Source organism: Amphimedon queenslandica, unplaced genomic scaffold, assembly GCF_000090795.2.
Source record: "Amphimedon queenslandica unplaced genomic scaffold, v1.1 AMPQUscaffold_13501, whole genome shotgun sequence".
Taxonomy (NCBI): domain Eukaryota; kingdom Metazoa; phylum Porifera; class Demospongiae; order Haplosclerida; family Niphatidae; genus Amphimedon; species Amphimedon queenslandica.
The window spans coordinates 363,078-379,759 of NW_003546263.1; the positions used below are offsets into that span (position 1 = coordinate 363,078).

The 16,682-nt window shown below is 34.9% G+C and overlaps 3 protein-coding genes and 1 long non-coding RNA gene across 7 annotated transcripts in view; 2 read left to right on the top strand and 2 right to left on the bottom strand.

Annotated features, from left to right (window-relative positions):
- LOC105316716 (alpha-L-fucosidase 1-like) overlaps positions 1 to 223 on the top strand; it is a 1,046-nt gene extending 823 nt beyond the window's left edge. The window contains exon 2 of the mRNA XM_019993074.1: positions 212 to 223. Coding sequence (XP_019848633.1) covers positions 212 to 223 — 12 coding nt within the window. The remainder of the gene's footprint in view (positions 1 to 211) is intronic.
- Positions 224 to 2,046: 1,823 nt separating this feature from the next.
- LOC109580186 (uncharacterized) lies at positions 2,047 to 5,631 on the bottom strand. The gene is made up of 4 exons (XR_002184109.1): positions 5,524 to 5,631; positions 4,060 to 4,146; positions 3,150 to 3,298; positions 2,047 to 2,254 (listed from the first exon to the last, which is right to left on the bottom strand). It is a non-coding gene; the product is annotated as an uncharacterized LOC109580186 (long non-coding RNA).
- Positions 5,632 to 5,769: 138 nt separating this feature from the next.
- Positions 5,770 to 7,953, top strand: LOC100637070 (carboxypeptidase B-like). Its single transcript, XM_003384012.3, has 13 exons — positions 5,770 to 5,955; positions 6,014 to 6,254; positions 6,314 to 6,370; positions 6,428 to 6,605; positions 6,665 to 6,738; positions 6,791 to 6,856; positions 6,907 to 7,014; positions 7,064 to 7,158; positions 7,209 to 7,276; positions 7,321 to 7,397; positions 7,453 to 7,511; positions 7,561 to 7,669; positions 7,713 to 7,953. The coding sequence occupies exons 1-13, from the start codon at positions 5,843 to 5,845 to the stop codon at positions 7,833 to 7,835; spliced, it is 1,368 nt and encodes a 455-aa protein (XP_003384060.1). The 5' UTR covers positions 5,770 to 5,842; the 3' UTR covers positions 7,836 to 7,953.
- LOC105316717 (E3 ubiquitin-protein ligase SHPRH-like) lies at positions 7,805 to 16,648 on the bottom strand. Of its 4 annotated transcripts, none has more exons than XM_019993132.1 (29): positions 15,856 to 16,648; positions 15,515 to 15,815; positions 14,772 to 15,082; positions 14,497 to 14,681; positions 14,106 to 14,447; positions 13,631 to 13,709; positions 13,426 to 13,589; positions 13,264 to 13,371; positions 13,137 to 13,202; positions 12,995 to 13,086; positions 11,924 to 12,050; positions 11,776 to 11,859; positions 11,626 to 11,718; positions 11,467 to 11,574; positions 11,155 to 11,397; positions 10,971 to 11,089; positions 9,975 to 10,032; positions 9,815 to 9,927; positions 9,690 to 9,773; positions 9,600 to 9,643; positions 9,434 to 9,507; positions 9,244 to 9,387; positions 8,926 to 9,093; positions 8,655 to 8,879; positions 8,515 to 8,607; positions 8,381 to 8,467; positions 8,148 to 8,326; positions 7,998 to 8,099; positions 7,805 to 7,932 (listed from the first exon to the last, which is right to left on the bottom strand). In XM_019993132.1, the coding sequence occupies exons 1-29, from the start codon at positions 16,622 to 16,624 to the stop codon at positions 7,884 to 7,886; spliced, it is 4,611 nt and encodes a 1,536-aa protein (XP_019848691.1). In that variant the 5' UTR covers positions 16,625 to 16,648; the 3' UTR covers positions 7,805 to 7,883. The 4 variants fall into 4 exon arrangements, with proteins under 4 accessions (XP_019848691.1, XP_019848690.1, XP_019848692.1 ...); XM_019993131.1 differs by having other exon boundaries at positions 9,573 to 9,643; XM_019993133.1 differs by having other exon boundaries at positions 9,573 to 9,643; positions 15,515 to 15,777; positions 15,856 to 15,935.
- Between the last annotated feature and the right edge of the window lie 34 nt (positions 16,649 to 16,682).

Sequence of the window (16,682 nt, forward strand, 5' to 3'; positions counted from 1 at the left end):
GTCTTATCATGTAACTTGTGCGTACTATACTACAAATTGTACTACTGGCTTTCCCCTATCTCCTTGTGGTTGTAAATCAGTGTTATGGGCTGTCTTCTGAACAATAGGCCACTTCAAACATCCGGCCAGTTAAAGCAGCTCCAAAGAAAAAGACTCAAAATAGCAAACAAGAAAATTTGCCTTCTTGTGGTATTATGACATTTTTTTGCAGTTGCATGCTTAGAATTATGAGAGCTAATGATCCCAATCTTTAAATTAGTGCTATTACATTACTAGACATGAGAATAAAGCATTATTTCCCCCTGTAAAGGAATGGATTAATCCCCCCTACGACGTCACGTTTAGCCACACCCACCGACAGGAAGTAATATGGCAGGAAGCAAAAAGGGCAGTTTTGAAAGCTCATATCTCAGTGAATAATTTTTTTTGAACAATGGGAGTTCTCACACTTCATTAAAAAGTTTAGGCAATCTTACTAAGACAATAAAATAAACACCTCAAAAAACCACTGAAGTTACCCTTTAAGTATAGCAGCCCCAAAGATACTACTTTTCAATCGAATTTGCTGCACAGCCAAGATTAAATTGCTGCTTTGCAGCTGAACAGTTCTTACATGAGTTTTCAACGCAACATTTTCCGATTCAAGATCCACAATCTTATTTTTCAATTGTTCAATTTCAAGTTGCCGACATCCAATTTCAAATTCTTGCTGTTCCAGTAGATACTATGCATCAGCCTCTTCAGTTGACCTATCGTTCACACTAACATTTTCAACTAAAGTCTCAGTTTCTCTTTCGGGTAGTTGACTTTCATCTTCATCTGCATTCATTCCGTCAAATATCCAATCAATCTCTCCATTGCCAGTACTCAACTCTTCTTCTGGAATATTCACGTCATTCACCAGTCACCACATCATCACTATCAGCAGACATGCATGGACTTGCAATTGTTTCATCATCAATGTGGACTGGAAATTCATTACCAACTGCATCATCTTCATGGCTACTTTCATGATCTTCATTACATGCACTCTCACTTTCCTCAAGTCTGAAACGATTTCACTTGTATCTCTGTAGCAATGTAGTTTGTTGTTTTTTTCTTCTTTTATGTCTCAGGTATCTTTCGACTGACTGTGATGCACTAGTTTCAGTTTCGTTGCAAGAAAATGAAAATAAAGACGGAACATAGTATAGGCTTAATATGATTGCTTGACCATAATGATGTATTCCAACTCTCATTGTCTAAAAAAAATTTTTCACTGAGATATGAGCCTTCAAAGATGCTCATTTTTATTACTTCCTGTCGGTGGGTGATGCAGATAACTCCATTCCTTTATAGGGGGAAATAATCCTTTATTCTCATGCCTAGTAATGTAATATCACTAATTTAATGATTGGGATTATTAGCTTTCATTATTCCAAGCATGCAACTGCAAGAAAATGTCATAATATTACAAGTAGGCAAATTTTCTTGTTTGCTATTTTGAGTCTTTTTCTTGCAGTTGCATGCTTGGAATACCGTATGGCTAGAAAATTTCGAGGGCATAAATTTTCGTGTTTTAGTGAAAAGCTCTTAATTCTTTAATTTCGAGGGAGTTAAATTTCGCGTTTTTGCACGTGCACTTGCATTAAGTCATTGATTTTCACATACTGCGCATGCGCAGTGAGCATTTTCATGGTATTAATTTTCGTGGTTAAGAAGTTACCCACGAAATCCACGAAATTAAATACCCCACGGAATTTTCTAGCAATACGGTAATAAAACTAATGATCCCAATCATTAAATTAGTGATATTATAATACTAGGCATGAGAATAAAGGATTATTTCCCCCTATAAAGGAATGGAGTTATCTGCATCAATGCCTTTAGTGACGTATGACGTCACATTTAGCCACACACACCGAAAGGAAGTAATAAAAATGAGCATCTTTGAAGGCTCATATCTCAGTCAAAAAAATTTTTTAGACAATGGGAGTTGGAATACATCATTATTATGGTTAGGCCATCATATTAAGCCAATAAAAAAATTCACCAAAAATACACCGGACTTACCCTTTAATAAAAGTAACTTCATTTCTAAACCTGAGATCTTAGAAGGACTTACCATTTCTAAAATGTTCACTACAAATCCTTGAAAATCGACTAGGAGCCCAATTCTTTCTCCTGACAGCAGCTATCCATCTATTTTTACGTTCAGGATTCTTTGGAAAGGTATAAAACTTCACATTTGGCTTGCCTTGGCGATTTGCACAACCTATAGCACAGCAAGAGAAGGCCATGCTTCACCATGCAGAGAATTGAAATTTTTCGAAATTTTTTCGTAATTATTCTGATGATATACAGTCAGAATTCCTTAGCGCCTAGGGGGTCTATATTACCAAGCTGCAAGTTGGCAGCAATTATAACAAAGTTATAAGGTTTCAACTCAACTACATGTATAATAACACGATCTTATCTTACATCAAGCTATGCTTCAAAGGGGCAGCAACTGCAATAAATCTCGTACTGTATAGTGTATCAGTACAAAATTGATGTACTATGGTTTTCACACCTTGATAACACTCCATTCAAGCTTTAGAAGACTTGTCTGTGTACAAAAATAGGCAATAGGATGCCACAAAAAGTGTTATACAATCCTTCCATGGGTAATAATGTTGTGGTTTCCTACACCAGTAATAAAATCCATGCCTCAAAAAGGAGCCACAGCTTGTTTCCCTAATCTGAGAATCCATGAACAAGAAGCACAAGCTCAAAAATAAGCTACTTCACTTCTTTAAGGGTACATGTACTTCATACCAAAATAGGTTCAGTGCCAGCAATGCTTAGGAGTGCCACTGTGCCAGGTGTAAAACTGCAAGAGCAATGCATGGACTGAGTAGTGTGAAACTTTAAATGGGAATAAGTTCATGATGACACACCTACTCATGCAATATCAGATTTACAAGCACATCCTATACTTATGACACAAACCTATGCTACGGTGAAAGTACTGTATATCAATCGAGGGTAATTATTGTCACAATAAAGGAAATTAATAGGTACCCAACTACCCATTACAACTAAAAATAGAATAAGCATTATTAATCTTACTCAATCTTTTTACACGATTTTAAACTGCCTAAAGAGCCACATGCATTCATAGTGCATACCTGTTCATCTTTACTTGATACTTTACATCCAGCTTCCTTTTCTTGTTATACTTGTTCCTTATTCTGCAATTACCCAATGAGAGAAAAGAGTGCATGAACACCATGTTTTCTGACAGAATTAGCCATTCCATCTAACAAGTTGTGTGAACCTATAATGCATGTACAATAATAATCAACATGTACATATACATACATACACTGTAGATCAGTCAATAGCAATTAACCTATGTCTTTCACTTTGACATTTCACATTTCTATTGCATTACATTATTACTACAAATAGTATTATACATTATGTACACGTATATTACCATTACTTCTTGTGGCAAGTTAGTAATACAAAATAATGAAATATGTACTTTTCTTATTTTTCTCTCAAAATGAAGAAGAATACTTTGATAGTTACATTAAATAACAATTGTTTAACCAGTGCTGATAATGAAATTTTACTGTTCAAGCGGCCATAAATAAGCCCTATATTTAATTTGACAAATAGGCTGATGGTTGAACCTGATACAGTAAAACCTGTCTATTGCGGGCACAATAATACTGTCATGATTATGGCAGAGTCATTATTTCAATAGCAAACGTTTATATTGTATTGGGAATGATACTAGCTGCTCTGATTATAGAAGTGCCCTTTTTAGAGTGTCTACAACAGCCGGTTTGACTGTAGATGCCTTCATATCAGCAATAAGCGTCATTGTTGGTCACTAAAGTTTATTACCATACACATGTACATGTAGCTCAAAACTTAAGATGTTAAAAATGGCAAATTTTACAATTTAGGCCTGTAACACAAATTTCTAATCATAATAAGCTTTTATAAGTAGTATGGATATTTTAAAATGGCAGTGTATAAGCACTTTAGGGTTCAGTCCAAAAAATATTTATCATGCTTCTAATTTACCTGATGTAGCAGGACCACTCTCAGATTCAGAGCTGACACCATCTTTGAGTATTAGAGAGCACTAGCCACACCATCAATGCAATGGGCCTACAAATCACAAAAATTATAATCAAACAAAATTAATATATTAATCAAACAAAATTAATATATTAATCAAACAAAATTAATATATTAATCAAACAAAATTAATATCTTAATCAAACAAATATCTCATTTCACTCATTTGCAATAGTGAAAGTTTAAGCTTTGAGCTATATGGTATAGCACTTTATTTTTGTCAGTCTAATTTTTTGGCAATCGACAAAAAATAAATATTTACATGTACGTGCTTCTACGTTTCTATGCAGAACACAGAGTGATGACAAAAATTGAATTGACAAATGCAAGGTAAACGAGAAATTTCTTGTAGACAAGAATTGACGGTTATGTACGATCTAGATGTATTTGGTTTCATTTGCCTCATTGTATCACATAAAGATGGTACTACATAAGAGGTGCAACTTAACTAAAACTCCAATGTAATCCCATCATCTATCATCTTTGCTCTAATTATGTATAGGTATTAGGTAATACACTAAGGTTAAGGTTTTTATGGAATTTATTTACACAGGGACACGGTCCTAAGGTAAATAAACCCATAATAATAAGACCAAGGTGAAGATGTATAACAGACTTCTATAATGCCAAATCTGACTACCCATGATTAGCAAGATTATATAAAAGCAAAAGTCTCTCTTTACTTCTGTGTATCTTCTTAAAGAAAATGGGAAAGTTGTTTTCTCCACTCATGCCATGTGTGTACAGTAAAACACACCCAGAACACGCCTTTCCAATTCCACTCGACCCATTAAGAAGTTTATCACATAGCCCAATGCTTTTGAGACCCTACTGTACAGCGGAAAATTTTTGTGGCCCAAAATTTTCGTGGATTTCGGGTTTTTTTTTTTCAAAATCCACAAAAATAAAATCCCTGAAAATTGATTTAATACAGTTCAAGATGGCCGAAAAGTAGAAAACCACAAAAATTGAAGCCACAAAATTGATTTTTGAACGGATCTGCAGTATTTTTGGGCCACAAAAATTTTCCAATATACGGTATTTCTTTCCTTTCTATGTTCTTTGCTACTTTCTCTGGTAAAAACAATTATTACTCAAGACAAAGAAGCTCTGCTTCGAGGTAAATAATAACTGTTAGACCCCAGACCGTCCGCAAGGTACATAACTAACAAAACCTGTTTGACCACTTAGTTACTTACCTCTGGCTCCCGGGCTGTCCACGAGGTCAATAAGTGATTATATTTATGCAATCTGATTAGTCAATTTCAAACAGTCATGGTAACTAATTTACCCACCTAATTTGCCATCATAACTTCCTGACAGCCACCTACATCACAACTGCACCCAGCCAGCTTAAGTTACTAATCCCTTACTATATATTATATGTATATATACACACAAACTTACGCAACACAAAATCTACAGCAAAAGAATCTGAGAATTCTCCACTGCCAGGTCATGAAGCTCGGGTCGGGGTAACATGGTCAAATGTAGTCTGGCGCTGGGCCAGACTAATCAAATGCGAGTAAGCTAAGAGAACAGAGTGAGTGTGTGGAAGCATGGATATGACACACGTGCTCCATAAACAAACACACACGTGTCACGTCCGTCCTGGACTCACAGCTCCACCTCAAGGAATTTGGAGGAAATGAGTCTGAGATAGGAAATGTTAACTTAATCTTGCATAACAGTTTGGGAGTTGGGACCGTTCTCGGTACCTGGAAAGATGAAGAGGTCGCCACTTGTGATAGCCTTTGTCTTCATTGTATTGGCTGCCTCTGTTAGGGCAAGTTATTACTCAAGGAAGACTTCTTACTCAAGAGATGTTGTTCTAAGATGGTTAGTGTACTGTAGTTTAGTGTGACAAGTTTTGTATTGCTTCTATATATATACATAGTAATAAGGATAACAAAGCTGTTGAGAAAGTTATGGAACTAGCTAGTGTTGATGTTTGGGGTGTTCATTCTGATGGTCTTGATATTAAAATGAGCAGGAATATTGCTAGAATTGTACTTCAGTACTTGCCAGAAAGTTGTTTCGTCTTGGTGTCCAATGTGGAAAATCATGTTAAAGAGGCAGAAGAATATTCGTTTAGCACAGAACAGAAAATGAAAGCTTGGCGGATTAATAACGGCCTTGTAAGTGTACATATAATGCATGGTTCGTTTATTTACTTCATTATGTAATCATAACCAAGGATGTTGTTCTTCAAGATATTGATGATGTTAGCAGTACTGATTGGCATACTGCATATGTAAGTTGACTCTATATTCATATGCGTGACGCTACATAATTACTTTGTCCTTTTCAGCACAACTATGAGTCAATTATTGAGTGGTATAAACACTTAGCAAAAAGTCATCCTAGTTTGGCAAGGTACACTACTATTGGTAAGACAGCAGAAAACCGGGACATGATAGCTGTGCATATCACAGCTTCAAAGAATCCAGGACGAAACAAAATGTACATGCAGTGCCTCATTCATGCAAGTATGTTTTGTGTACTGTCCACATAATAGTACTTTTATTTGTGTGTAATTATTTTCTAGGGGAATGGATATCAGGCTCTGTGTGTATGTATCAAGCTCATATGTTAGTACAAGGCTATGGGAACGATCGTGAGGTACCTAGTTAGTGTTGTGTATTTCCTTGTTGATATTTTCTTATATTTATAGATCACTGATTTACTTAATGATATGGAATTTTTGATTGTGCCCATAGTAAATCCTGATGGCTACCATGTAGGTTACCAAATTTTTAGTGTCATTTGTCATGTGATTATTCACTACAGTACACTTGGTCTCATAGTCGTCTATGGAGGAAGAATCGAGCTGTGAATTCTAATTCAGAATGCAGGGGAGTCGATTTGAATCGCAACTTTGATGCAGGATGGGGACAAGTATGTCTTTCATTCATAATTATTATTGTACTAATTTTTTTCAATTCAGGGAGGAAGAACATCTGTTAATGAGTGTGGTGAAACATATCATGGAAAAAAAGCAGCATCTGAATTAGAAGTACAACACATCAAGAAGTATTTCAAGTATGTTATTAATGTATGCGTGTTGTAAATAAATAATTACAAATCATTAGGAAGAATGTCCCCATAGTAGCAGCTATAGACTTTCATTCATATGGACAACTTATTTTAAGGCCTTATGGTAATTCTTGTTATTATTATTCTGTGATTTTAGTTTCAAATAAGGTTACGCTAAACGTTCTGCTCAGGATGAAAGTACATTTGCTAAAATGGGTAATGAAATGGCAAGGCAGATGACAGCTGTAAGTATTGCAATTAAATACATGCACATGTATGAAAATAAAACTAACATTTTAGGCGTACATTTCTCAGAGGTCTATTGATTTATATCCAGCTTGTGGAATTGCTTCTGACTGGTAAGCTCACTATTCTGTGCACAATAATATCAAAATATCATTGCAATAGGTTCTATAGTAATGAAGTTATAAGTGCTAACAAAGGCAAGAGGCCAGCATCTTTTACAATTGAACTGAGGGATAAAGGCCCCTATGGCTTTCTTCTCCCAAAAGATCAAGTACTAATAATTACAAATCGTCTGCTTTTATCAACATTAATAGATTATGCCTACTGTTAAAGAAGTCAAGAATGCGGTCATTTATTTGGCAAAGAGTGTTAGAGATGCTCCTTTGGAGAATAAAGAAAGTAGTGATAGTGATGATTATAATATTATCATGAACTAAATCAGAAGTACATTTAACAGTAAATAATAATTAGCAGTACTATTATTATCAGCAAAACAACTTCTTTAGTTGATCAACAGTAAAGCCATATTTATCTCTAATAAAACCAAAATTCAAATGTTAATGTAATAATTATAGTCAGTCTATACAAAACAAACTGACTTTGCACTAAGAGATGTAGCCATTTCCGCACTGTTGCTCATCATTTCTTTAATCCTTTCCTCTACTGAGTTCTTCACATAAAACTTGTGAACTACAACAGGTCTATTATAATTATAACTATGGATTAACAGGCTAAATTTGTCATCTAACTTTGTCTGTCCCATTCTATGTACTCTACCAATTGCCTGTAACTCAGCACCAATGTTAAGAAACGGCTCAACAAGTATTACCCTAGTAGCTTCAACAATGTTTAATCCCTTTGATCCAGATGACAAGTGCATCAATAATACATTAAGCGTTAAACTTGTCTTAAACTTCTTCAAATTCACCTAATACATTTACATGTAGGTTAATCATTTCAATAATGATCTAGTAGGTATTACCTGGTATTGCTTTTTGTTTGTCAAAAAAGCATGATCTATATCATTCTCAAATAAAGCATGACTAATAAAATTCAGTACTTGCATGCTCTGAAAAAATACATGCACAATCATACTTTTGTAAGATGTTAACTCACTGAAGAGAACACCAGTGACTTAGTGCTTGGTTCATTTTGTTTTATTTTTAGTAATATCCCAGTCACAGCAGCTATCTTAGTAGAATAGCTTCCCTAGTAATATCAATAGCATATAGGTATACATTAGCACTAACCACTACCTTAAGTAATGGAAGACTTTCTTCCTCAAGTAGTGATGACTTAACAAAATTAATTTCATGAGACGAAAGTTTCTCACGGCACATTGGACATGAAAGCTGCACTTTACGAGATATAGCTTCTTCAATTTGAAGAAAAACTGGTTGATGTGATGAAGGAGCATGACGACAAATTAAGGAATATATACACTCCAAACAATAACAATGCCCACAAGGGAGCACAGCCCACTATATTAAACAATGCTATACCAATTATTATCAAAATAGAGCTTACCCCGTCATTACGTTGAAGAGGGCCAGTACATATAGGACAATTGGAAGGCTCTTCACTGTCATTTGTCTTTGTCAGGTTTCGAAGGTAAGTTAGTTGTCTCAAATTTCTCTCTAGTGACAACTTAGACATCTTAGCATCAGACTCAAACTCCAGTCTTTTTGAGCTAAGCTAAAAATACATTGAAGTACAAGTACATGTAGGATCATTAGTATATAAGTATAATTATAAATAAGTACATGTATATGCAACATGCTTAAGAAGTAAAGCTTCAAAATTTTGACACACTTAGTTACACTGCCACACTACCAACCGACTTACTTCTGAATGTGATAAAAATATGTCATTAATCTGCATATGATCAGAGCCACTCGAGGGAAGTAGTTTAAAGCGTTTGGCAGCCATACTTAATTCATCATAAGCTCTGATCTGTTGCTCGGCAGCCATCCATAAACGTGTCACAAACTGTCAGGAACAGAAAATGAAAGAAAATTAATTAATGTCCACTAACTTTAAATTCATTCCTTAAGGACTCTAAATAATTCATATAACTTTTACCTGACTCAATCAGGGACAAGGGGCCACCTACATAAACAGCAATGTACAAATTAATGCACATACAGTACATGTAATAATAATAACAATAATACTTTTAGTGATGAGGAAAGAGAGCATACACTTTAGTAGCCTTTCATAGACACTTGATGAACGAGATGATGCACTAAATATTCTTATTGATACTACTAAACACAATAACTTGAGCGTACTTGTCATCAGTCCTTATTTGGTATTGACTGAATAACAATTTCTCATAATTCTTTAAAGCATTCTCAGCTTTGCAAAACAAGCAACTAATAAAATGTAAATATTATTACAACTAATAAGATCATACAGTGCTGCTCCCTGGATAATTCTGAAGTGACACTGTGTAGCAGCTACTATATCAGATTCAGTTGTAGAGTGAGTCAGATTATTCAACATATGCAAAATTCGTTCCCTTTCATTCTAAAAAAATTTATGAGCAAATCAAGTAATTGAATAATAATGTTTACTTGTAAAGTATCGATGAAGTTCAACACTGAATATTGGAAACCAATCAATGAATGAAATCTAGTAAGGAATTAAACTAATAAACATACATGTATATGTACATTACAGCAACTAAATTGTGATAAACAATTAAGTGTCATCTATTACTGGAATATATAATACCGTATAGTGGAAAATTTTGGAGTGGATTGAATTTGGCATTTTGATAGCCATTCACCAAAATAAAAATCTGCCATTCTGAGCCATTATACGCATGCTCAATGGCACGTGGCCACAAATTCGCCAAATTAAAAACTGCCAATCAACAAAACTTAGCAATTCGCCAAAATTTAGTAATTCGCCAAAATTTAGCCTCTCCAAATTTACCCGCTATACTGTAGTACTACGATAATGTTATCATAACACATTGTAGTACTACATAAAATATTACTCAAGCCAATAATTGACCTACAATTGTCATAAGAACATAATACCCTTGGCAGACAAACAAGCATATCTTAATCAAAACTATCAGACTACAAGTATACTACATGTAGCATGTACTGATAAGCCATGTACGTAAGTTTACTTCCAGCAGTCAATTACATATATATGGCTGTCAGGGGAATAAAGCTGACTCATAGCATCATGAATGCGTAGCACAATTAATTAATGCTACTATAATAGATTCACTATAAGCTCTACATGTAATGTATAAGTTGTACTACAGTATTCATATGTACCATGCATGCACAGCATTTGCCTCATACACTTGTATGTTTTAAGATAATAAGCTCAAAGTACCAGAGAAGGTAAATACAGCAACCTTACATGCATGTTATGGAACATGAATCACTACACGAGGAAATAAGAGAATGAAAACAGAGTCCGTATTATCATAGATATCAGTTTCAGTGTTTATCACAGGTTATACGCTACTACTACTTCCCTTACTACTAACATCCTACTACAAAGTGCACAAGTAATTATAATAATACAACACATAACAGTAACATTACCCAAAAATAAAGTCTGGGAAAAGATTTAATTCATACTGAAGTGACGAAAATAATTCAGAGCTTAAGTCATTAGCAATAGACCAGGAAACAGCTGATGACCACCAATGAAATTCAGGAGCCTTTATCAAAATTTGTTTAATAATTATTACTCTCAACTACACGTACATGTACATGTGCAACTCACTTTATTAATTACAGTAACTGTGAAATGTTCCACCTCTTTAGCTTCAACTTCCTTGTCAGCTTCTTCGACATCGTCATTCAATTCATCATCAGTGTCCTCAACCAAATCTTCAGCATTAATTTCAATATTATCATCTGCCTCTTCAACATGTACATGTACTTCTGCTTCTTCATTAGGGCCATGACAAATATTATCTAGTGGCAATACTTCGCTCTTCAAATGTACATCTTGAATTGTGTAAGCCTAAAACAGACATAATCAACTGCACCACACTACCTACACTTCCTGTCTTATAAAGCACAAACATTTTACCTTATTTAGTGAACTTTTCACAGTAGATGCAGCAACTGACAGTGCACGAACAGCAGCATTTACATTGTTGTGCTGCTTCTTAATGTACTCAGACCTTAGCTTAGCAGCCTAAGAAATACATGTGATACTACATTGTACCATTCACTGTACTCTACATACTAAACTGTCCAACTGATCATCAGAAACAGCACAACAATGAGAGGAGTGTCCTTCTTTTATTAAATTTGAAAGGTTTTCCATTGTGTGAATACGCTAGTCAAAATACAATGTATTATGTATATGTAAATATATCAAGAATTACCAACATACTTGAAGTCTATCACATTCATAGTCATCTTTATAATTGTTCCAGGTGTACATCGCTTCTCTATATGCATCCACTGCATCTTGAAACTGGCAATACAAATCACGACACAAAAATAAAAATACATGTACATGTATATGTGATTCATCGTACTTTTTCATTTAAGATATGTATGCCAGCCATTCCATTGATTGCAGCAACTAACTGCCGCAAACTTTCCCTTCCTTCTTGCTTTGCTTGCACAATCATTTTCTTTAGCAATTCTTCCATTGACATGTACCTACATTATATCATGTCAACAATTGAAATTATATTACATACAAGTATAAAACCAATACATGTTTGACTCTCATCCACTCTTTGTTTGACTCATTAAGTCATAAGCAAAACTTAACTAACACATACACACTCAAGAAGCAGCTCTAAGGATCTACATGTGTAATTACACTTTTCTTATCAGTTACTATCACCTTATAGGGTTTTAATAAAATAAGTGGGCGTTTAATTAAGTGATTGCGTGGATTGATTAAATGAGTTCCTCTTCCAAACCTGGGCCTAATTATAACCACATGTTGAAGCAACAATACTACATACTGTAGCTCATGAGTCAAAGATTACACTTTTGAACCTATGATATCAGTACTGTGCTGCCTTTAAAGCAATAGCAAAGGAACAGTCACTCAAGAAGAAATGTGATAGTCATAGGTACTAGTTACAAAGAAGCACTTGAAAAGAAGCATACCTTTACTTATAGGCTCTACATCATTAAGCAACGTTATATCAGTGCACCTGAACTAATAATTAATAAGCACATAATTCGAATGCAAGCACATAAGCAGTGGCGTAGCCAGGATTTCTGGAAAGAGGGGGCAAGCTATGCGGTGCGCGAAACGCGCCGCGAAATTTTTGCGAAACTACACCCTTTTGGGGCGTGCCACACCTATTTTTTTCAACATGGCGGACTTCTTGACCGATCATAGGCAACGTTGAATACCTTTTCAGCCTTATAATGGCATCATAGAAAGACTGCTTTGGCCTTTTCCTTTCATATGTAAGTTGTACAACAGCTTTTCCTTCCAAAAGCAGCTTATTATTTGATTATTTTTAAATTTTGAGTTTTAAAAAAGGGGGGGGCAATCGCCCCCCTTGCCCTCCCCTGGCTACGCCCCTGCATAAGGTTATGTGTATATTCAAGAATTCACAGTACATTTTGAAGGAACTAACCTCTTTTTAAAGGATGAAAAGTTAATATAACCGTTCTTTACAAGTTGGGGATGACAACAAGCTAGTCGAAGCTTATGAAGTGGTCTTAACAGCTACAATACGGATACATGTAAAGCACTGGCTTTCAAAAATTCATCATTACTTTATTGACAAGGGTGCTATCCAAATCAGACAAGCTGGTACTAGCTTCACTTACCTGGTTCGACACCTACATGTACAATAAAATAAAATATGTATAAACATATCTAGTAGTTCTACATGCAACATACTGCATTAAACATCTTTAAACAAAATTCTTCTTGTCTTTGATAATAATAAGCCTCTACAGGACTCAGTGACAGTGAATGTTCCTGCTCTTCAAGTTTCGGCCAATTAAGCTACAAAAAGACAATACCAACATTGTGATGCAAATATCATTTCAAAAGTAATACTTCATCAGCGACATCTTCTTTAGAATTTCTCCACATCATTTTTGAAAACAAAGCTACTATTGGTCTAGGATCCCCTTTACAATAAGGAAGTAGGATCAGCTTGTTCCACCAGTGATTTACAGAATATGGACGATAATCCAAAAAATTTACCAAACCATACAAATCTAACCATGCTGAACCAATAAAAATGATTGATATTATATACCTCTTAAATCTCTTTCAACAGGAGTACCAGTGACACACCATCGATTTTGTGACAAAAGTTTACAAGTCATTTCAGTAGCCTAAAAGTTAAAACAAAATAGGTTATAATGGCACTAAAACTTTAATTCTGTCCTCAAGCTACACCAATACCACAATTACAGGTACATCTAAATGTACATGTAACTACAAAAGCCACTTGATGAATTATTTACAAGTATGTGTTTGAATACTGTATAGCTTCAAATTTTCATCAGACAAAAAAATTACATCAAATTCGTTAAAATTTTTGCTTGACAAAATTTTTAAGCAAAATTTTTACTCCATGTGGTTAGTACAGGTATATGGATTTATAATAAAATGACTAAAATTTAATCAACAAAAAGTAATTTTAACAAGATACTGAGATTTTGACAAAATTTTTGACTGACAAACACTTGGGAGCTGTACGGTAAGCTATTACAAATGTAAATACTCACTTTTGAATGTGAAGATTCAACCATTTGGGCCTCATCCAAACATATCCTCCACCATTTAATGGCCAATAAAGGACTGGGAGGGTATGCATAACTTTTAGGACGACGAAGTTTTATAGAAAATTCATGATGACGAACCCGATCTAATTCCTTTCTAATCGTTTCATATGTAACTAGTATTATATCTTTAGAAATTAAGTGAAGTGGGTTAATGTATTCCTTAAATACACCATTATAGACCATTATTTGTGCAGAGTCCATAACAGTGTGCTTAGAAATCTCTGCCAACCACTGATAGAGAAGAGTCTCTGGAACAATAACAAGAGTAGAACCACAATCAATTGGCTATATAAACAAAATTAAAGTGAAATTCAAGATTTCATTGAAATTTTACCTTAATATACAGGCATTTGATGCAAATAAAATCTTCACATTTCTCCTTAACATAATTGACACATGGAGCATGACACCATAACGAGCATATGTCACACTGAACATAGAGATTGGAAGGGTTGCCACAAGTACACAGTGTCTCTTCCTCTTCCTCTTGGCTAACATCTGTCCCTGCTAACAACTGTCCTAATTGAGAATTTGAAATACATGTACAATGAATAGTGTAAAGCTACCAATAAGACTAAAAATAACCAATAAGCAATAGGAACAAAATACCTTGCAGATTATCTGTTCCAGTATTTTGAACATCAATAGGACCAGCATTTTCACCTGCACCACTACTGCTCTTATTGAAATGATTCAACGTAATACTGCTTCCCTCACTAACAAAACCTTCTGCATCTATATTTCTGCCACTAATACTATGATTGTTCTGAATATACTCCTTAACAATGTCACTGCTTCCACAAGACCACTGATGAATCAATATCAGAGCAAGAATTTCAACAGTCTTTCCCAAACCCATTTCATCTGCTAAAATTCCTCCTTTAGAATATGAAGGCATCAAAAATTTGACCAAAGACAATCTGTAAAATACAACATGTACAAGTAGATTAGTAACAATTTATTGCATGATTGACACAATACAAATTAATTATTACAAACAAAAAGTGCATTTAGACATACTGTACATACATGTACAATGTATACATGTACATGTAATTTTAATAGTTGAAAAATTTTAATTACCATATAACGGGAAATTTTTGAGGAATTAAATTTAACGAATTTAGCATTTCGATAGCCATTCGCCAAAATAAAATCTGCCATTTTGAGCCATTATACGCATGCTCAATGGCACGTGGCCACAAATTTGCCAAATTAAAATTTGCCAATCACCAAAATTTAGAATTTTAGTCCCTCAAAAATTTCCTGTTATACGGTAGCTATACAAATAAAGCTAGAAACTTTTTAGTATATTTTTATGACAACATAAAATCTAGTCCAGGAAAACATACCTTCCAGTGAATAAATTGTAATATAATGAACTATGGCCCTCAACGGGAACCTCTCTCCATAAAACATGCTGCAATTCCTCCTCCTCTTTCTCTTCTTCTATATCCCTCCAATTGTCAGCTCTTTCCTTGTAAAGCATCCATTGTACTGCTCTCTTCTGGTAGTCTAACAAGTCAGCAGTTAATAATGGAATAGTGGCAGGAAGATCGCAGGTAGCTTTCCCTTTCAAAAGATATTGCTGGTGAACCCGAACAAATTTATAAAACTGCAATATTTTGGCAGCAATGGTAGTGACAACATGGTCTGGTAAAATAAAATAATTATTTTAAATTACAATACTTACTTAACTCGTTTCCGAGAGATCTTTCCAGCTCAGAACAGCCTGGAACAATATCATGTGGTTCTGTGAACACATTAGGATGCAAAGACTGCAGTAAGCTGGCCTTAATTAAGGAGGATGACTTTTGTGGCAAGTCATCAAGAGTTCTTTCATTCTGTAAGATAAAGTCTCCAAATACAGCTAATACAGTTAAACGGTTTGATGATACATCAAAAGGAAGGCAACAAACAAATTTTGCTCCTCCAATACGATACAAACGATATAATTCATCAACACTCTCCCAATTAAAGTCGCATGATAGTTTCAGATTAGTACTAAAGGACACATAACACTCTCTATCATCAATTCCAATGCTACATTTGACTATAAATTGAACGGCATCAATACCCCATTGTAAGAAAAGCTGGTCACAGTACAGTAATAATTCCGAAAATCCAGTGAAATTCCCATCAAACCTTAAATGACCCACTACATGCCAACCTGTGACCAACCTCTCAACACCTTCTAAACCACCTTTCAATAATGGAATAATTATAGTGTGTCCTTCAGAGTAATTTGTTGGGGGTGGAGGTGTGTGTGGTGTCCATGAAAGATCACAGTCATTGTAGTGTGCAAGACCAACCCTCTTCATAATATCGGGTGGAATATCTTGATCATTTTCTGAACTACGGCACAAAATAGACTCTGCATCCGATTCCAGATGTCTTTTTTGGCTCGTCGATAGATTTCTTCTTTTTCTTTTACGAGTCGACATGTTTAGAGGCGTGGTCATGTTGAGTTTGGCGGGGGATTCGTATACTCATTGAAAACGGAGTAGATCTAACGTATAC

Excerpts from the sequence above, each read along its gene's own strand:
- LOC100637070 (XM_003384012.3), top strand. The coding sequence starts at position 5,843 with ATGAAGAGGTCGCCACTTGTGATAGCCTTTGTCTTCATTGTATTGGCT. Across the intron at positions 6,371-6,427 it reads CTGATTGGCATACTGCATAT|CACAACTATGAGTCAATTAT; the intron begins GTAAGTTGACTC and ends TGTCCTTTTCAG. Across the intron at positions 7,159-7,208 it reads CACATCAAGAAGTATTTCAA|GAAGAATGTCCCCATAGTAG; the intron begins GTATGTTATTAA and ends ACAAATCATTAG.
- LOC105316717 (XM_019993131.1), bottom strand. The coding sequence starts at position 16,624 with ATGACCACGCCTCTAAACATGTCGACTCGTAAAAGAAAAAGAAGAAAT. Across the intron at positions 11,575-11,625 it reads ATGATCAGTTGGACAGTTTA|GCTGCTAAGCTAAGGTCTGA; the intron begins GTATGTAGAGTA and ends TGTATTTCTTAG. Across the intron at positions 9,388-9,433 it reads CCTTAAGGAATGAATTTAAA|TTTGTGACACGTTTATGGAT; the intron begins GTTAGTGGACAT and ends TGTTCCTGACAG.